The 21,827-nt window shown below is 38.3% G+C and overlaps 1 protein-coding gene across 3 annotated transcripts in view; it reads left to right on the top strand.

The window, feature by feature from the left end:
• Window positions 1-21,827, top strand: part of FAF1 (Fas associated factor 1) — a 142,637-nt gene that overhangs the window by 108,726 nt on the left and 12,084 nt on the right. For all 3 annotated transcript variants that reach the window (XM_042820219.1, XM_042820221.1, XM_042820222.1), the window contains 5 exons: window positions 2,641-2,777; window positions 5,005-5,093; window positions 15,343-15,423; window positions 15,880-15,957; window positions 19,372-19,587. In XM_042820219.1, coding sequence (XP_042676153.1) covers window positions 2,641-2,777; window positions 5,005-5,093; window positions 15,343-15,423; window positions 15,880-15,957; window positions 19,372-19,587 — 601 coding nt within the window. The remainder of the gene's footprint in view (window positions 1-2,640; window positions 2,778-5,004; window positions 5,094-15,342; window positions 15,424-15,879; window positions 15,958-19,371; window positions 19,588-21,827) is intronic.

Genomic DNA, 21,827 nt, shown 5'->3' with positions numbered 1-21,827 from the left:
TGGGAAGCACCTGTCTGTAAATAAAGCCCCCTTTTTCCACCCAGTGTCATCTGAGTTGTGGGCTGAACATAATTTCAGACTGACAGGGAATAAATGTTTTGGAAGAAGTTGCCATCACTGTGAAGAAGTCTTTCCTCACATTTGTATGGAGCTTCCTGTGTTCCAGTTTGTGCCCGTTGCCTTTTGGCCAATCTCTGGGCACCACCCATGGCAGCCTGGCCACATTCACTTGATTCCTACCCATTAAAGTATATGGAGGTCTCTCAGAGATCAAAAGCTTCCTGGAGATCAGTAAGTCTTGAGGTCTGAGATAACACTTTGGCCAATGAACACTTTGGCCAAAAGTGGCCACTTTTATTCTTAAAAATTAAAGCTGTATGTTCTCATAAGAACCACGTTATTGCTAAATCCATGTGTTTGCAAAGCTTTATGCAACATATCTACGATCAGGAGCTCCTACAGACCATAGACTGGAGATGTAACAAATGTTCCCTTTGCTTTTGAGGCTCAGTAATATTTAAAACTTTTTGTTTTAAATATTGGATTTTTGAAGCTGTTATTTTTCTGTAATTGTCACTCTAGAAGCTTTTTAAAAGTAAAATTAAGTTGCATTTTATGATGGAATTACATGAAAATGTAATGCCAGGGGTATATTTCAGTATCACTTGTTCTATATTAGCTGTTAGGAAATGGTCTCATCCGGGAAACTTTTGTACAAGATGTAAGAAGCATGAGAGCTCTCTTGCAGGCTGTCACAAATGGTTTTGGTCCTATTTACGTATTTCTGGAAGATAGTAAATATTAGTAAAAGTAGATTTTTTGCTAGATACGAATATGGGAACAAGTAAAAAGGTCAGCAATTACAGAATCGAGAAAGGCTGAAAAGAAAAAAAAAAAAAAAAAGGCAAAATTAATGTAGTTGCAAAATCTATTAAAAGGCATTAGGTCAAATGGAAGGGTGGTCATGAGTAAAAGTCCTGTTCCTAGCCGTGTAGTAAACAGAAAGGAAGAGATGTTCTGAGGAGTAGCTCAGCACTCACGTAGCACTGCCCTGCTATGGCTGGTGCGTGTGAGTGATTCCTGGTGAGCAGGAGCCATGCAGTGCAGGCGCTGGAGGCTGCTGGTGGTATCTCCTCATTCAGCTTTGCATCTCCAAACTACCCATACATTTCTTATTGGCTTTCCTATGTTTTACTTCAATGGGCACGTGGAGTCATATCTGCCAGTGACGTTTACGGCCTTGAAGTACTTGCTGGCTACCCTTGCTTCGTGGAATCGTAGACTCACAGAATGGATTGAGCTGGAATGGAGCTTAAAGCCCATCTTGTTCCAACCCTCCTGCTATGGGCAGGGTTGCCACCCACCAGACTGGGCTGCCCTGCAGTCATAGCTGTACTCCAGAATGAAGTCAGAAGGGTATTTTATACTTTCAGTGCCTCAAAGAGGCCCCGTGTTGTACTCAGGAGGCTTCTCAGTTTTTAGAGATTTTATTAGGTTTAATATATGTTGATTAAAAAAAAAAAAATACCTTTTTGAATCTTTTCGGTATCTTTTGAGAAGAAATGACTTAGAGTGCTTGACATTTTAATGCAGTCTGTCTTTTCAAATAGATTTGGCTTCTAATGCATGTGACAACAGGACTTTGCTCTTCAGTTAGAGCATACATTTCCGAGTAGTTGTTACCTAAAATATTATCATAAGGCATAAGAAAACACACGATTTAAGTTGCCTTTCATGAACATAATTAAGAATTAATAAGCCTGTACCAGTGGCTAGTCCTCAGAATTTCCACTGTTTTGCCTTTTGTGACCCGTGTTATTAAAAGTCCATTATTTTTACAGACTTTATTAAATTGGATCTTATTAAAGCATTCTATATTTGCATTTGGTCTTTCATAATTCATTATTATTATGACATTTACTTTTTACCATCAGATCTGAAAACATATCATAAGCTACCCTTTTCTCTTGAAAGAAATGCTAATTTCAAACAGTCCTCTAATGGAAGAGAAAAGCTTTATCAGTTTTTTCATTTATTCAAGATCGTGTTAAGAATACTAATGCTAGACTTCTGTATGCTAATATCCAAGAGCTTTTTTGGTCAAAAGCTTAGAATTATTGTTTTTAGACCACACTGCAAAGTGTGTCACTGACAGGGCACTGGTACAAAAGAAAAGACAATTTTGAAGCACCCTTTAATTCTCTGACTGATAAAAACGTTTTCTTAAATTATGCTTTCATATGAAATTACACTGTTTTGATACTTTCTCATGTTCACCGGGTAATATCTTAGTTGTTCTTTAGAAGTTTCTAGCAATTCATTTAGCATGATTTTTCTTGGAGGGGTTGGTTTTGTATTACAGCTTGCGCAGCACTGTAGCAGAAAATGGGATTCTCCATTGAATAAATCACCATCTCTCCTAGTTACTGTTTCAATGTAGGCAATCTGTAGTCTATCATATTTGTAAATATTTTCATAATTTAATCATAAAAAGGGATCAGGAACTCTAGAACTGAACACAGAAGCCTACATGTTAAGCAGTGGCACTCAACTGAACTGCTGAATAGCGTGAGTATTTTTTAAACAGTAACTTCAAAACCAACTCCCCTGTGTTAACTGCTGCTTTTTTCCCCCATGTAGGTTTCTGACAATGTGCACAAGACACTTCGGGAGTGTTGTAGCCCAAACAATTCGAACTCAGAAGACGGATCAGTTTCCACTTTTCCTTATTATTATGGGAAAACGATCATCTAATGAAGTATTGAATGTAATACAAGGTACAGCTCTTGCTTTATATTGAAATAATTCTTAAGTGGGTATTGAAAGTGTTTGAAGACATCCTTGTAACTGTTTCTTTTCTTAAGATGTTCAGAAAGTGAATTTATCACACCTAAGAAGCCTGCAGTTGCTGCGCTGTAAAAGGCTTTATTATTCACAAGGCGTTCTTTGGCATACTGTTAGAGATTGAATTTGCCATGAGTGATGTACTTTAGGTTTTATACTTTTAAAAGTAGAAACCAAATCTCCCAAACCAGGAGTTACTTGTAGTTTTCCAAACACATAACCACATAAATCCCTGAGTTTTCAAAATATTTTCTCTGGGATTTTCTGTGTTGCACCAGCATCATTCTGTTCTGTGAGTAGCTCCTTGTCAATGTGCGGACTCCAGTTGTGTGCAGTGGGATAACATTTGAACATCAGTTGCTCTGTCGGACCTGCCTTTGGTGTTGAGATCCCAAACAGGATCAGAACTTTAAGTTGCTGATAGAATTTCATATGAACTAAGCTCTCTGGCTGAACGTTCTCTGCAGTTCTCTGCAGCACTGCTGTGCTCCTGTTTCTGGCAGTAAGGTGACTCTGGTGTGGAACGCCCTTCAGCTGTTCTCAGTAACTCTTCAAATTAAAATGCATCACAGGATGGGTACCTCCCATTTCTTCTTCCTCCACAAGGTTGTGTTCATGACACTGTGTTTTTCTTTATTCTTTTTATCCAGAAGTTCTTATTCTAATATCCTTACTTTTCTGAGGAAATTCACCCTGAGGAAATGCTGCCTTTTACAGGCAGTGTAACTGTTTCTTTCTGCATGTGAGATTAGTCATTTTCTTGAGGAATTTGCAGTGCTAATTCCTGTGGCCAAAACAATTAATTTTGCATGGATTTTTGTCTCTTTAGTGCAAAGTACAGCACAACACTGATTCACAGTATGCCTATTAATTATTAAAAAAGTAATAAATAAAAAAAAATTAAAAACATAACAAAGAACATAGTAATTTTCTTGTTTTTATAACTCCTTAGCATTGTTGAGCATTTGTATAACCTGAAGCACCTGTATTATCCCACTCTAGTCAGTGGTGCCTACTGACTTGAATTACTCAGCTGTCTGAAAAAATTGGTAGCTTGGAGCCATAAAATAATGTAGTTTTATATTAAGAAATGATTTGAATTATTTCATTGCATTCACTAAGTTTTAATTGTGTGTGTTTAAATAACTTTAGCACTGAAGTGATAATCAGTTACAACCTTAAATAAATTTATCCCTGGATTCAAATTCTATCAAACCCAAATGTTCTGTGCTTGTTACTTTCCCACGAATTGGGACGTTGGTATCTCTAACTATTTATCCACAAATGAATGGTATTCTCTGGAGTCATGCGTGTTGTAGCACTCGGGATAAAATTTTCCACTAAGGTAGCAAATGCTAGAAATAGGAACAATGAGGGCCTTTCAGGGCAGGGTGAGAAGGCACTGTTTGCAGAAGAGATACAGCAACGCAGAAACTTAAGTCCTAAAGGCATTTATTGAAATGCAGGCTGCCAAAGGTTGCTTTTGCTTTCTATTTTTTACTGGGGTTGGAAACTGGGGGTATGGTTTTGTTTTCTTTATTGGTACTGTTGCTTCTGGTTAGGGTACTCCTTGTAAAATTTTGACCATCGTTGTCAGCATAAATTATTAGCTCTTAATGGCTTTGTTCTGTCAGTGTCCAAAGACTGTTTAAGTTGGCAGATATTCGTTTATAGCAAGTTTCTCACAAAAAAATAATCATAGCTTTGAAGTACACTCTGGTCCTGAGACTAAGAGAAACCAAGGTCTGAGAGCATCTTGGTAGGGAGTTAAAATAATATTTCAGTCTTACTGAAAACCAAACTCACACTGCTAGAAAAACATAAGGAGGGCTGGGGTTAGGGTTGCCCTGGTTTTATTCAAGAATTCTAAGCCTGTAAAAATCATGTCAAGGAGCCACAGGTTTACTACTTCTCTCTAATATGCAAAATATAAACCAATATTTCAGACTTGGGCCACTCAAAATTTTAGCCGGTGGTCAATATCTGCTTGCAAAAGCAATTCTGAATTTTCAGTTAAAATAATTCTACTGAGATATTTCAGATATTTCTTCTGTCTTTTTTGAGCTGGCTCTTTCTTACAGAACAATTCTAAGATGACTTTTTTTTTATTTTTTAATAACTTTAATGCTATGAATTTCTGTGGTCCTCCTTTGTTGCTAGGTAACACGACAGTGGATGAGCTGATGATGAGGCTGATGGCTGCAATGGAGATCTTCAGTGCCCAGCAGCAGGAGGATATAAAGGATGAGGTGAGAGTTGAAAGTTATTGCAGATGCCTACTGGCTTCCAAAAATCATTGGGGATGCAAAAATAACCAAATGTCTCTTTAGCCAATGAAGTTGGGTATGGCACATTTTAATGTGCCTCTTCTGATACCTGGGATAAGAATAATGTCTCTTTTGTGTATGTAGTTAGGTCTCTTTCAAAAAGAAAACCTCCTCCGTACTGGTTTATTGTTACTTTCATATTTGTTTCCTTTCTCTGATTATTAGTCATGAGCAACTCTTTGCTTTTGCAGTGGAATATGCTCATAGAAGGAAACAGCAATCAGGTTTTCTTTCCAGTGACCAGATAAAGCTGTAGGTAGAAAGGAAAAACAGATTTATATCTCTGAAGTGTATTTGCTTAAAGGAAGATTTAAAAGCCATCTTGAAAACCAGAACTGCCAGTACAGAATCACCATTCAGAACAATGCAGAATGGTGACACAACTTTTCAAAAAGTGTTTCGAGTGCAGAGAAGACACAGTGAGGAGTGCAACTGAGAGATGTTTATCTGTTACTCTGTAAATTGAGAGTGACATTTTGAAGTAATGAAATACTTAGGAATTTATAATAATTGGTGTGTTGCCATTCAAGATTATTCTTATCCTGTTGTATATATAATGACTGACAATAATTCACTAAACACATTCTTCACATTTAAATCTTCTATCCTCTTAGTATGAGATTTTCTGATTATGGTTGTAATAATATGAAGGCACTCCACAATATTTTTTCTCCTTTATTTATGCTATCACTGTTGAAGAAAATTGGCTTTGATTTCATTAATACTGAACACAACTTTTAATATGAGAATGACAACAAAAATCCAAGACATGATACAATTGAATTCTTCAATTCATTTTGGCAGCAATATGTTGGATATAGATTAATTTTTCTAATGCTTTAAAAGAATGTAAAAGTCTAAAAAAGACTCAGAACTGGAAATTACAAAAGCTGGTGGAAAGGAAGGAAGCAGAAGGAAAGAAGAACATACTAAGGCAGGGGTTTAAGAACAGATAAGAGATAGGAGAAGAAAGTAGGAGTGAAGAAGGGTATAGAAACTGGAGTGGAATAGAAGGAGGAACAGGGGACTAGAACAATTGTCCAGAGCAGGGGAGATCAGTGTGGAGGAGAGAAAAAGGTGGAAGTCAAGTGAGATAGTTATAATCCCATCCTGGATGAAACCACATGCGTTTGCAACTGAGAAGAATGTGGGCATGAGGGAGACGAAGCTTAAAGACAGAGAAGACTTGGTAGCGTTGAGGCTGTGATGGCAGAGGCTGTGATAGCAGAACTGGCAACTGCCTCTGCATTGTGAGTTGCTGGGAGCCCTTCCCTGGATGACCAAGAACAGTGACAGCCTATAATACATGGTACTTCTCTCTATGGAGGATGACCTTGTGGACAACAGTTTGGCTATGAGCCAGCAGTTGCCTTGTGGGCAAGAAGACCAGTGTATCCTTGGGGGGTATTAAAAAGAACATGGCCAGCAGGTCAAGGGAGGTGATCCTCCCCCTTTACTCCACCCTGATGAGGCCACGTTTGGAGTACTGGGTCCAGTTCTTGGCTCTTAAGTTCAAGCAAGATAGGGAGCTTCCAGAAAGAGCCCAGCAGAGGGCCACAGAGAAGGTGAGGGTCTGGAGCATTTCCTGTGCAGGGAAAGATTGTGAAGCCTAGGCTGTTCAGCCTGGAGAAGGCTGAGAGGGGATTTTAATAATGCTTATAATTATCTAAAGGGTGGCAGGCATAAGGATGGGGTCAGATGCTTTTTGATAGCGCCCAGTGGCAAGGCAAGGGAAAATGGGCACAAACGGGAAGACAGAAGTTCCATATGAACATGAGGAAAAGCTTCTTTCCTTTGAGGGTGACAGAAACTGCTACAGACTGCCCAGAGAGGTGATGGAGTCTCCTTTGGAGAAGGTCCCTTCCAACCCCTACAATTCTGTGATTCTCATGACTTGTTATTAAGTGTTCTACCTACATAGCAGAACAGAAAAATGTTAGATATTCCTCTAAAGTCTGTCTTCATCTAAGTCTTCTGTAGTCTTTTTTCCACATTTCTTGGGAGACCATAGACATTTCTTTCCCAGTAAGAAGTTTAGCTTTGTGTTACTGTTTTGTTTTTCCTAACACACCTTGACTTTCAGAAAACTAATGGAAAATTTCATAGATTTCAGGGGCAGCAGATTTTCAGGTGCTGTGAGTTCTGTACACAAATAAAATATTTACTTGTAACTTGGCTTCACTTGTTACAAGAACATGGGAAAGGTGATGTCGGAAACCTCTGCCTTTGAAGCAGGAAATTTAAAGATGGAAAATGACTATAGTAGGTATGCTAGAGAGAGGAGAATTTGGCAAGCAGTCTGTACTCACTGGAAGGCTTTCAACTTAAAAAAAAGGCTTTTTGTGATTCGTAACATAACATGTAGTTTTCTTTAAGTATTGTACTTGACAACTTAGAGTATTCAGATATCATCACCTTTTCTTTTTTAAGCTCTTGTTGCAGTTGAGGCATGTTTTTCCCAAATATGGCAATAGCAAACAGGATACAGAGTCCGGTTTCTGTTACTGTTTTCTTAATAGCAACAGTAAGTCATCGTAAACCACAAGATAAGCTGAGAATTCTTTTGTGCTTTAAAAAGAGAAGTCGTCTATATAGCTTTGCTGTAAGCTGAAGTGTGTGTGAGAGAAAACCTGAACTGAAAACATTTGTAAATAGCAGCATGTAAGCATTAGTGAGTCAGTTTACACAGCTGAACTTCTCCATTTTGGATTTTTAACTCGCATGCCCATGAAAGCTTCAAACAGAGCAATTGCATAATTCTGTTTAGCACAGCATGTTTTGCAGTGCCCTCTGATGGTTATTTCAGTACAGGATGACTATTACCACAGCCTTCTCGTGGTACAGGTGTTTGTTGTGATGCTGGTTGTAGCTGTTTAGGTGTCACCTAGCAGTCAGCATGTGGGTCGTCAAGGTATTGTAGGCTGGATGCTCAAAACTCAGTCACCAACTTTCCTCAGCAAAGTGAGTCATTTTGTTACTGGGTGTAATAGTATGGCTAGCTAAATCCTATGCTTTTGCATCCGTGTGTTAATAAAATATACTGATTCAGCCCCACACGATTTTAATTAGACAAAATGGGATGTATTTTCATAGTATCATTCCATCATTTAACCGGTGATTGGATTTAAGGGTTTATCTGTACTGTTTGATTGATCTTTTTCTTACGTAGTCTCCAAAGAAATATGTTAAAAAATACTGAGATGTGTAAATGTAGTCAGAGTAATCCAGCATGCTTATCTTGACGTAGAGGTGGTCCCAAATTTAAGCATCTGTTCTCTCTCCAGTCTTTCTTAAAGTGGGACAAATCTTCTTCCCTTCTTCTTCCTTTTCTCCCCTGGTCTCCTGGGCCAGTCATACACCACTGGGCCCATTGCTGGCTTTGTGACAGCTGTGTGGACCAGATGACATCTCAGAAACTTCCTCCCTCTTTTGGGCCACACTATTGATGTGCCAGACACCTGGTCTGGCTGTCACACTGTTACTGTTTTGTAAGTTTGGTACTTAGATTACCACGGTAAAGAGCTACAAATAATAACATGGTCAACAATGTACTGATGTTGTACTCATGTGGCACTTCTGGTAAGAAGTGGCCAATGGATAATTAAATGGTAGAGTCAAGGGCAGCAGCAGCAGCAAAGCCACCTGGCCAAATCCGGTCCTACCTTGTCAAGGTGGTCAAGTCTAGGATCTGCTGATCCAGCCTCAGGCTACGTATGCAAAATTATTCTGATAAGTTAATAGGTGCGTTTAATATAAAGTAACAGTGGTTTACCAGCTCCCAGCAAAATGGTTTTATGAGTTTCAGGCTCCAAGTGGTATAATAGCCACATAAATGCACAAACAATTTTGTACATCTAATAGAAATACTTTCCTTTTCTCACCATGCCTGCTCCTCTGGGCCACACTAGAAATGTTTATACATCAACTATTGTTTGGGCAGCAGGGTTGGGGAATTTTTCAAAGAGGAAATAAATGCCACTAAACAGTTTCTTCTGTAAGTGAAAGAGAGTATCAAAGCAGAGAACTGGCCTCTGCCAATGTTGATCAAGGTGTGAATTGATATTTATCATGGATTGACTTTGAAAGGAGTGCATGGTATCAGTTCCTCTTAAGTGTCAGTGCCTGCTGCTGGACTCTGACAAGAAAAATTACAATTGTAAAATATTGTACGTCCTGGAATGTCCATTTGCAAACATTCTGTTTGCTTGCTTGATCTAATTTGATAGTTAAATAATCATCTCAGCATTGCATGATGGGTCCACATAGATCCAAGTTAGTTCCTGTGTGAGATTAATGTAAAGAGATCTGTGATTAAGCGCTGGCATTACAGTACAACACACCTGTTCTGGGCTGATCCTAAGCATTTTTCTCTGTTGCCTGAGGAGGAGGCTTCTCAAAGGATTACAGTAACACTTTTTGACAAGCTTATACAGGGTGGGGTTTCCATGTAATGACAAGGCTCATTTGATGATGTCTCAGTAATGCATTCTTTTTATTTTTGCTGTCAACATTTATTACTGTAAAAGCATTGACTGTTACACAGCTGGTCTAACTTGTCCACTTTTCAGTAACAGTAGGTCTCTCATCGTATTTATTGTAGTCATGCAACACTAGCACTCCTGCTCTCAAGTTAAGACTTCAAGGTGGAATTTAAATACCTACAATTGCTTGAAAAATTTTACTTTTACAAATTCGACCTAAAGCTTCAATTTGCTTTAGACTGTGGCAGCTGATGCGCTCTGTAAAAGATATTGAGGAATGTTTAAACTGGAAAAATGGATGTAAACAGTCCTACTGAAGATAAACTGTAGAAAAATGGAGACCTGCAAAGTCTGAATCTTTGCTGTCTGATCTTAGATGACATTCCTTCTTCCAGGATGCTGCAGGATGAGAGAAATGTCATTCCTAATTCATATCTGGATAGAGATTTTAAAAATATGTAAATGGAAAAAAGCCACTCCAAAATAGCAACATACATCAGTTCACCTTTTCATTACTGCAGCTATTTGTAGAGATATTGCTAGTGTGTCTATCTCAGAACTGTCTGTACTATGCAGGGACTTGCTGGCCATGTTTATAACTTTATAGCAAGGAGCTTCATATCATCATTGTCTTTCTTTTCTGCCTCTGTGCTGTCAAATATCAGAGATTTCCTTTTTTATTTTTTGTCCAGCAATGATGATACAGCAGTTCTGGCTTCCAACACATTTTTTTCTTTTCTCTTTAAAAATTGTGTCTCACAGCCACAAAGGAGACTCAAAAGGAGCAGCCCTTGTGAATGTTCTCCTAACCTGCAATTCAATGGTCTTTTCCTGCTTCAGATCATTTGCTTTTTTCCACTCCTTTCCTGGAGTTGTGCTATCCAGTTAGAGAATGGCCTAAATGCTTCCATCAGCAATGCAGGAGGACCTCTGCAATTTCTGTTTAGGAGTTGAATCAAAACCATTAGAAACTAGGCATTTTAATACCTTTAATATTTTTTGTCCCATCTAGCAGTTGCATGTATATCATGGTATATAATATTCACATGACAGGAGGCTATGAGAATAAATACACGAAATTCATTAAATTCCAAAGCACAGGAAGATAATGGTAGTGACAGGCATCTAACAAAGACAGTGATATAACCTCTTGAAAACCCAATTAGCACATTTACTAATTATTAGTAGTTATAACTTATTAAACTACAGTAATCAAAATTCAATTGAATAAATTTTCCAACTTTGTATTTGTAATATGTTAGCGCCCCAAAGCTCCAGCAATTGGTTTCCTGTTGTGTGCCATACCAGTACACCAGCAGGTACATTTGCTGCCTTCAAGAGTGTACAAGCCATTTTGAATTTGATCAAAATGCAAAGTAATGACAGTGAAAATACAGAAAATGAAATGAAAGTATCTTAAGATTGGTTCTCAGCTGTGCATGCTGCTGGCTGCAATCACTGGATATTAGCTTTGCTTCTCCTAATAAAACTCAGCTTTCCCTGCAACACAACCCACATCTGTAGTCATCCACAAGGACACCTGGATGGCTCCTCATGGAAAGTAACTGCAGGTCTGTTTCTACAAGGTTTTGTTTCAGTTTTCATTCTTATCACTCAAAGTAAATTACAACAATCAGTATCTGGAATTGGGATGATACAAACAGGTAGGATTCTGCCTCCCCACCTCTGCTTCTGCCACCAAACTTTCCTCTGCTTTGTTTCTGTCATCCCCACATGGCTCATGCGCTTTGTGTACACTTTTTTCTTCTACATATTCCTCATCGTGTATGTTTAAGTTACACAATGTGCAAGTCTGTCATCTGCAGTGAGTCAAATTAATGCTTTTATTAAACTGGTTTGTTTGGACAAAGGGGTGTTTCTCCTTAACGCTCCCATGAATAGCCTAAAGCACTTGCAGTTTTTCATTTCAGGGGTGGTTCAGTGAGATGAGCCATCTTTCTGGTGAACATTCAGCATTAGTGAATAAACTTTTTTGTTTTGTCTTTTGTAACATCCATTTATTCACTGATGCTCTGGTAAATGTCTTTTGCTCATGCTGATCCTTTCAAGTTGTTTTATCTGTGTTAACTTGGTAATAAAACTCGTCCTAAAATGCAATGGGGAATAAAATGTAGCACATCTCCCTTGAAACCAGTCGGGTGCGAAACTAATACCTGGGGTTAAATCATTAAATCCTGCCTACAAGCAGCAACAACAAGAAGCCCAGCACTTCCATGGTTGACATATCCAGCAAAATATCCCATCCAAAAAGCTGCCTTTTCTGTCTTTATCCTTGTGTATTTTTTCCCCGTATAAGCAGCAGGAGATGAGGATGTTGCTGTCCTAAATGCAATCAGAATTCCAGCTTTTTCATCCTCCTACATCTAGCAGTGCTTGCTGTTAGGTGCTTTATAGGTGACTTCACAAAGTGAATAAGGAATAATTATTGGAGAGTGTTATCCTGTATTTCTTCTTAACCTTAACTGAGTTTTTTCTTGGTCTTGTTGCTGTGAATATTACTCAAGAATATTTTATCTGGTCCATTTCAACCCTCTCATGAATGTGTATTTATTATTTTTTCTTGTGATCTAACATCTCTAACATGCGTTATAACAGAGAAATTAATAACTACAGAGTACGTTCTGTAGAAAAATTCATATTCTCTTTACTGAGGATATCAGCTTTCAACTGAATGAACATCCACCCTCACTGGTGCACAGTCAAAATGGGAAGGCAAAGACCTTTCGTTCACCTTCTTTGTGAGTGCTTGTGTACATTGTCACCTTGATGAACAGTCTCATTGTTTCTGTGGTATCTTTGCCTGTAGAAATCTTTCAATATCTCTGTAATGTTTGGCACTAATCACTGAATAATCTTTACTCCTGCTGTCTGCTTTCTTGAGGTAGAGGACACAGTCCCATGTGCTGTGGTGTAATCCTCGTATGGTTTCAGTAACTTGTTTTCTTCCATCTATGAGTATAGCCTCTGTTTCTGATGTAGGCAGTTCAAGTGAACCAGGATAAGACTTTGTCTGTTTATGTCTTGATTTCTTGAAAATGGAAGATGATCATTTTATATTCATTGCAAAAGTAATGTGGAAGTGCATTTATTGATGTCCAGTAGATGTTGCAAAAACCTCACATTTTGCTAGTAACACATATGACATGATTTTTAATTACTGCTATTTTTAAATTTTTTTTAATGCATTCTTTGTTAGTGTGATGAAAGATTCTTTGCAAAATATTTAGATCTGCTTTTTCTGTCATTTATTAAAATGTGTTCTGGTGACCGTGAGCCATCCTTATGCTTTGTGTGGTTTCCCTTAGAAAAAACAATGACAAAAATAAAGAAAAACTGGACTACAAAAATAACAGCGTTGTTTAAAATTCCACCAAAGTGTAATTTTGAATTAGAGAATACATTTGCTGTAATCACTGTAGCTGTGATTGCTCCTGTAGAGTGGGATTGGTGCCAGCAAAACACCACAACACAGGCCTGCGTTCCATATGACTGATTACATCTGCTTTTCTCCTATGGAAGTTCGAATTCCAGTGCTGTTTCTTCTACCTGCAGATATGTTTCTGAGACGTGTTTCAGTAAAAAGAGTATTGCTTCCGTGTAATGCAGAGATTGGTGGCACAGTCATTTACTTTTAGATGTGGCTTACATGTTTTTGTGAGGACCGGGCAGTCATGCATAGCAATTCTTCACATTCCTGGCATCTTTTTCATAATCCAGTTTTAGGACAATGATGACTATGATGAGCAGGGAGGAAACAAGTATGTAGTTTTTAATGTCTAGAATTAATATTTGTATTCTTATGGTAGGATCGATAGTGTCGGTATATTTTGAAGGCGCCAGCCAGATTATGTGCTTTAAACTGATTTCCACAATGCTCAGTGAAGACCCTTGTAGGTAAATGGTGCCCATGCTTATCTCACAGACTCGCTTCTCACTCACTTCTTGAGTTTTCTAGACAGTTTCTGTAATGCAGAATCAAAGTCGGTACGCAATTTCTCATCAATCGGAGGGTGGGTTGGTTTTTTTTGTTTGTTTTTGGTAAACTGAAGTAATATATGTTAATTGCTAGCAATCTTTGGCAAAAGAAAGAGCTTGTAGTTGCAACAATTGCATCTGATCTTTCAGTTTTCCCTCTGGCATTACTGGACTTGTGCGAATCTTGACATTCAGTTATGACAATGCATGAAGTTGCAAAACATAAAAGCTGAACAGATTGTCTCCAAAACAGTTCTTAATATTTTTTTAAATGCTCGTCCCCTGGAGATTGCCTCAAGTAGTCTCCTGTCAGTAAGTTGGTTTGGGAAGATAGTTCTACTTCCCACCATTTTAAACTTGCGGTGTGCTTACAGAAAGTACAAAATGTTTTGGAAGAATTCAGTCTACTCACGTTGTAGCTCTGCTGAACTGAGGCAATGGTTTCTCTGTCTTCTGTGAATGAAATTTAGGAGAGACTGATTGCAGAATAGTTTTGGATCCTGTTTTATAAAGAAGAAGAGTTTCCTCTAGAAATACCTTATTACTTTCCAGATGGAGGTTGTATACTTTTTACTGCAATTTATCCTTTTCTCTTATGGTTATGTGCAACTTCAGAAGTTCTTAACCACCAATACATTAAAGAGTTTCATTTGAGGAACATTCCAGCATGTTTGCATAACCTGACAGTAACAGTTGATGTACTCTCCTTCCACTGAGTTTTTGCCAAGTAGAGAAGTTTCTTGGAACAAATTGATTGGATTGTTTGGAAAATGATTCCTTTCTGTGGAACAATCCTTTCAGATAAATGGAAAGATTACCATGATGCTTCAAAAAGGAGTGAGTGGTAGGTTTTCATTTCTTTGAAGCCCCAGTGTAAGTGCTGTGCTGCTGCTGCTGACTCTGGGTGACAGCACTGAGTCCACCAGCAATTTTACAGCTAAACCTTACTGATTTTTGTAGGAAACACTGCAACCTCTGCAGGGCTCTGGGAGGATTATAGGATGTGAGAAGAGTAAGCACAGAGCAGCATGCTCTTCTATGGCTGCAGCACCAGAGGACAGAGCAATGGATTGCGTACTTTGCTTTGTCAGTTATCACCCTGCTGCAGTTATTCCAGCTTTCAGGGGTATCTGCATCGTGATCCTCCTCTGTATGGATGATGCCTCAGTTTGTCACTGGCATATTTTTCATGATCTCTTACTGTTTGGGCTGTATTTGCTAATAAGATAATTTGCTAGGTTTGCTGGCATGCTAACCTCATGTTTCTTGTCTGCCTGCCTCTGTGTGTTTGAGACACTTCAGGGCAGAGCTTGTTACTTCTAATTGTTGTATTCAGTATGAATTGAGGTCTGTGGGTGATGCTTAATAGCCATGACCCTAGGCAGATCCTTCTGAGGACAAGTTTACCGAGGAAGGACCTGGGAGCACTCATGCTCATGAAGGACGAGCATTTGCCTGCTGTCAGTTGGAGCAGAAAGCAAGCTAAAATCCAGCCTTGTTCTCTGAACAGTGCAGTGCCCTTCCTTACTACAAGGCAGGCCAAGTGGTCGGCTGCATGACTGACATCCCTGTGAGATACCAAATATTCTTCTATTAAGTCACTGAGGGTAGAAAATAGCGGTGAACATAAAGATACATGTCCTGGTTGTCACTGTGTGCTGCTAGTTTTCATTTTCTTTTTTTTTCTTCCCCAGGATGAACGTGAAGCCAGAGAAAATGTGAAAAGGGAGCAGGACGAGGCATACCGCATATCGCTCGAGGCTGACAGAGCAAAGGTGTGGGAAAGTGGCAGAGCGGATGCTGGGACGTGGGGCTCTTTACAAGTGGTGAAATCTCTGTGGAGCAGAGGATTCCCTCACTTCAGTTCTGCTTTTTAAGATTAGAGCTTTGCCGTAGGAGCTGTAATTGCCTTAAGTGGCAATGAAATGGTTAGGCAATTTAAAATGGAGATTTCAAAATATATGTAAACAATCACAATAATGTTGTAAATTCTTGACGACAGAAGTTGAGTTGAGATTACTTTCCATTAACAAGCTTCAAGAGGACTGTGAAGGTTTTGTTCATATGGCTTTATGTTATGCAGATATGTCAGTCATCCATGAACCATTCCTGTTCCAACAGAACAGTTAAGAAGTTTCTTTGCTTTCATACAGCTTAATGGACACCACTAAACAGAATGCTGGAAAGTGAACGGAATACATGTGTGATTACTGTTTGTTTCTATTTATTAGAGGGAAGCACAAGAGAGAGAAATGGCAGAGCAGTTTCGTTTGGAACAGATTCGGAAAGAACAGGAGGAAGAACGTGAGGTGGGCTGTTTCACTTCTTCAAGCTGCTTTCTGGATTCTTGATGCTTCTGGAGGTCACAGCTTTCATTCAGCACACTTTGTAACCTTAATTCAAAGTGTGCTTTTTAATGTGAACCTCAATATTTTTATTAATTTCTTATCATATATGTGTAAAACAACATAGGCATAGCTGCAGGTATAAATTACCGTGTGCATGGATTTATGTTAGCGGCTTCCTTTTTTTTGACTCCTGGCAAATACAGAATATATTTTGAAATAGGTTGATTGAATATTTTTTATAGTTTGAAAGAGAAGAAAAAAGGCTGTGTTACAGCCATGTTTCTTCCCCTGAAGCCCCACCACATTTCAAAAGAAAGGTGAAACAGGCTAGTCATTAGAGGATTTTCAGCTGTTCTGTGATCTTGAAATAGATGTCCTTACAGGGCTGCTATGAAACACAGCTATTTGAAAAGGACTTTGAAACCTTTGAATAAAATTTTCAATACACATAAATGTATTGACTGAAAGCAGAGTTGACTGAGTGTTGTCCCAATTGAATACATATTTCCTGAGTATAGTTTCAATATTACCACAAATATGTATTTTGAATATTTATTCACTTATATAAAACATGAGAGTTCCTTTTTTTTTTCGTGGAGCTTATATAACTTTTTTGCTCTGTCTCCCATCGCTGATGGAGATTTGGAATTTGGTGTTATATTCTCATTTAATTTTCCATTTAGTTGAAGCCCAGTAGAATCCAGATGAATCACGGCCTTCCTCATCCCCCCCTCCCAGCCTTAAATACATACTTGGCATTTCAGTCTTGTGTACTTTGCTGATGTATGAAAAAATTGCATTACACAACTGAAAAAAGTTGGCTACCAATGCATCTATTATTCCCTGAGATAAACCTGATAAACAAACTTTATAAGCAATGCATTTGCATATATATTTTGACCAAGATAATTGCGTTAGAAAATCTGAACCATTTAAGCATTCAAAATCCTTTTAAACAGTTCTGCACTGTAAATACTAGATTCAGTCAAAGCCATCGTATTCAGTGGTTTGGTAGAAATATAGTTCACTTCTCCTGTATTATCCTACAGTATCTGGTGAGTTTCTTAGCTCCTGTTGTTAACATAAGCCACGAATCAAAAATAAAACACAGCTGGGTGGGCAACGTACAGAGCTGGACTGTGAGAATTTTGTCAGGTAATCAAAAGGCTGCCATTCTGTGAGGTCAATAGCAATTGGAAACAAATCAGTACTGTAGCAGTAACAGTTACTGAGAAATCCATCACCAGATTGAAATAATAAGTATGTTTTATTTATTTAAGTAATTTTGTATGCATGGAAACAATAATTCAGTCTGCTTTAGTATATCTGCTCCTGAACCTTTTCTAACACGTTGCCCTTCTGAAAACTGTTTTCCTACATAAAGCCTGCAAAACTAGTCCCTGTTATCAAAACCAGTGTGGGCTTCCCTGTTTTAATGTAGGCTGCAGTAATGAAAATAATAGGATCTATTTACTTAGTAGAACAAAAGGGATTTTAACAATAATGTTTACTAACACTCCCGTTTTCAAGTATACAGATTACTTATACTGAATTGTTTTGCAACAGTGTTTACTTACAGAAGTGCCTTTATGTTCAGTTCATATATTTAAAGTCAGACTATTGAGCTATTCACATACCCAACAGCTTTTTATCAACAAAACTGAAATTGCTTGCTCAGGTTCAAGAGTTGTTAATGTGATCCATCTCATCATTGTTTTCTGACTTGATTTGCTGGTACAGAATATCCATTGTAAATTGCCATTTCACGTTGAAGCCTGGGAGACTGGTTACTTTGGGGAGCGACGCATTCTTTGCACAAAGAAAGGAGCTCTAATGAGCTACTGTTGTTTATTTTTCTATAATATAATTGATTGGGTTCCGTAAATAATGTAGCATCTGTTGTTATACTGTGTGGGGAAATGTCAAAACAGAAAGACAGTAAGCAGGTGGTTGAGTGTGAAGAGAGAGAAAATTAAAATAGAATCTATTTAAAATATAATCTCATAGTAGATGAGCAAAAATGAACTCAAGTTCTATGTATAAATATTTATACTGAGCTATAATTTGCTTAGAGATTCATGTGTAAGAAGTAGACTATTTAAAAGGCTTCATCATCTTGCTCTTGCCCATTCCTTTCCCTTCAACATAATCATCCTCCATCAGTTTCTGTAACTAAATGACCTTGGGAAGATTTTCAAAGGCACAAATAGCAACTGTGCATCATGAAAGTTCCTTGAAAATCAAGGTGAATTCTAGGTGAAATCTAGGCCTGACTGCCTCTTCGTTTTGGAGAGGTACATTTTGGATGAGGAATTACTATGCTGCTTTTTGTATTCGTTGTGATTCTCATTAACTGCTGCATTAAGTGAGGTGGTAGCTAACAGGACTGCTTTCTAAGTATGATCTAATTTGTAAGAAAAATCAGTATCTGTCCAAGAGAGCCAACAGCACTTGGTATCCCTGAAAATCAAGCCTACCTACTGCAGCAGTCTGGCATTGGCTATCTTTGGTGGTGGTGGTGGTTGTTGATTTTTTTTTTTTTCCTTTTTTTAATTGTGATCAAAGTGTTAATGTAGGTTCTGGGGCAGGGAAAGAAGGATAGACTTGATTTCTGCCCTTAAAATCTTAACATCATCAAAACACACACCATTTAGATACATGATGTGCCCTGGTCACTGCAGTGCTGCCTGGTTGCATGCATGTTGTTTCAGAAGATGTGCACAGCTGTGCTTGGAGTAATTGTCCTGCAAATGATAATATTAATTGCTGTCTTAAAATCTTAATGCTCCTATGTCTGTCTGACCAATTTTTTTGTTTGACTGTTCTGATTTTTGTATATACAATAGGTATCTAATACATCTTTGTGCTATTTTTTATTATGTCTAGAAATCTTAGTTTATTCATTGTAAATCTCCTACATATATTTCTTCTTATTCTGAGCTGCCACCAAGTGCCCCTGTCTCTGTTACAAACTCTGTTTAGGAGGAAGGCAGTTTGATAACAAGTGCATTTCAAGAAATACTTTTTCTGCCTTCAGTTTATAGCCATTAAGGAAGCAATTGGCTGCTTGACAATTACTCTCTTTCAAATTTTTCAAGGCTTTCTGCCAAACGATTAAATTACTTCTTATCTCTTTTGTGCGTTAACAGTAGACCCAATAATACATGTTATAAAAAAGGATTTATTTTTATTAGTTGTGTGGTGGGCTGTTATTAAGGACTGAATAGAAATAATTTTGTCAATGAGATATAAAGCAAAACTATGGCTCTGGAACACTGTGGTATATCTTGAAATTCTGTAAGACTTAAACAAAAAAACTCTCTATCCTTTTCATCTGTCGTTAATATTACAACCTAAATGGTTGTTTTTCCTCAGGCTATCAGGCTTTCTCTTGAGCAGTCTTTGCCTCCAGAACCAAAAGAGGAAAGCACCGAGTCGGTCAGCAAGCTGCGCATCCGGACGCCCAGCGGAGAATTCTTTGAGCGGCGTTTCCTGGCCAGCAGCAAGCTGCAGGTTGTCTTTGATTTTGTGGCTTCCAAGGGATATCCTTGGGAGGAATACAAGCTTCTGGGCACCTTTCCGAGGAGAGATGTGAGTAAATATGCCTTCCAGGAATAATGCTACTGCTTCTGAGTTGTCCGTGTTTAGATGACTGGTACGTTATAGGGTGGTAGAAGATAAAAGATATGCATGCGTGAGCCAGAGTGCTGCCAAGCACCGTGGCTGGGAGCAAGCCAGATGCTAACCTAACAGTGTTGTCATGTTACGTACAAAATTGCACTGCAAAATCTGTTTCCAGTGGCATTAAAAAAAATGTTCAGTTTCTGAAACAAACAAGTTGTGGATCACATTTAGTGAAAGCTCTGTAAACTCTGACTGTGAGCCTGCATCTCCTGCTTCCTGTCTCGCAGAAAACAGCATCAGTGGTAGCATGCTGTTTAGGTCTGTTACAGGCTGGTATTTCTGTCGTTTTATTTTTGCCATTTTGTTGCAATTTTATGTCATGAGCAGGAGGAAGGCTCAGTGTCAGATCATAAGTGGTTTTGAGCTAGTCAGTACCCTGTGATGAATTATTCATCCACCTGTTACATTACCACTAAGTAATCATTTATGCTTCCTACCTCCAAATTCTGATGATGCACTTGCTTGGGACTGATTTTCAAAGTCAATACCACATACTGCTTACAAAAGCAAATTCAGTTCTGTTGGTTTGTCAGTGGATATTTGTGTGCTGGTTACTTGATTTCCCTCAAAATATGCTTATTACTCTACTACAATTTAACTTTCACTTTTTATCTAGTCATTCATTACCTTACAGCAAAAGTGATAGTCAGTGGGTCTAACTGCAGTGGTAACAGGAGGTGCTGCATGAAAGGTGAAGGTGAAGGTAATGGGTGATACAGAGTTGACTACAAACTGAGCCAATCAGCAATGACTGAAATACAGCAGGTTTTGATCACATTACCGCAGTACTGCAAATGAGTTGGAGCAGCTCTGGGCAAGGGAAATCTTCAGGTGACTGGTAAAGCCATTTTTCATCAAGGGAACTCATTATCTGAGTTGCTTTTCTGTTTTCTTTCTCATCACTGCCAGTGGAGGAAGTTCACTAGGAATAGGGCTCTGACTGGCATGGTGACAGTACTATTTTGTGACATCAACTTATTGCTTTATCAGCCGATTTGTCAGTTGTTTCAAGCAATACAAGTACTCCAAAAGAAGAAGAAAATAATGTCATTAACAAGCTACGACCTTGGGAGTGGATGTGATTTCTGAAGATATTTGGCATAGCTCTGTAAACAAGATTGTAGTACTTGCAGCTTTTTTTTTTTACCTTGTCTTCTATTGAGAATCTTAATCAGTCCGTCTGAGAAGGCAATGTCATTAATCACTAATTAACTTTACTCCTTAAGCATGTGATGCTGTTTCCAGTGGAACCAAAGATTAGAAGTCAGCTGTGTTTCCAGTATTATAGATCATTCAATTTATTCGACAGAAGAATCTTTTGCAGTCCAAACAGTGCTCATGTGTATTTAAAATATTCTGCAAGTTGTAGCTCTCTGCTTGTAATACATTTGTCTTAGTACAATTTTACTTCCACAAAAACCTGTAAAGACATTACTGTATTTTTTTTTATTTTTGCAGTTTAAAACCTCGCTGTTTAGACTGGCTGTATCTGTATATAATCACATCCCTGTCACCATTAATTGATTGGATGGCTCAAACGAGAATGAGCAAAAAAGGAATGGAAAAGAAGACAGGCCACTAATTCAGAATGGGGTGGTACTCTCAGTAAATTTGTGAAACTGCAAGGGAGAAAACACTGAGGCGGAAAAAGAATTTCATGGCAGGCTACAGAGCTGTTGGTCTGTTGCAAGACCCTGTCATCTTTTTGCTATGATTCCAACTTAATAGTGCCATGTCTGAGGAGTCACATAAATGATTCATGCTGATCTGACTCAGTGGCAGTGTATGAATCTGGTTGCCATTATGACCACCAGAACTAACAGATAGAAAGTAATCCCCAGGGGGTTTCTAACTGTAAATGACATCTGTCATGTTCCACATGGAACTTGGAAAGCTGGAATTGTTTTAGTCCACAAAGAGAAGAGTTTTGTTTGTTTGTTTAAAAAATGAAAAGATGAATGCATTGAAAGCATGCTGACTACATTTGTTACCTTAGGCTTTGTGGCATACGGCCTCTTCTAAGTGCAGTGTAAGTTGACAAGACCCTTCTGCTATGTGTGTCACAGACATCCGTTGAAGTCTGTGGAAAAAAAGAAAAACAGAGTATTTGCAGTGCTTGTGCTCAAGAAAAAAAAGATAATATTTAA

This window comes from Centrocercus urophasianus, unplaced genomic scaffold, assembly GCF_019232065.1.
Source record: "Centrocercus urophasianus isolate 14NV4802_14NV808 unplaced genomic scaffold, USGS_Curo_1.0 seq_18, whole genome shotgun sequence".
Lineage (NCBI taxonomy): Eukaryota > Metazoa > Chordata > Aves > Galliformes > Phasianidae > Centrocercus > Centrocercus urophasianus.
The sequence above is the reverse complement of the archived record's forward strand: the minus strand, read 5'-3'. Positions and strand labels throughout refer to the sequence as shown.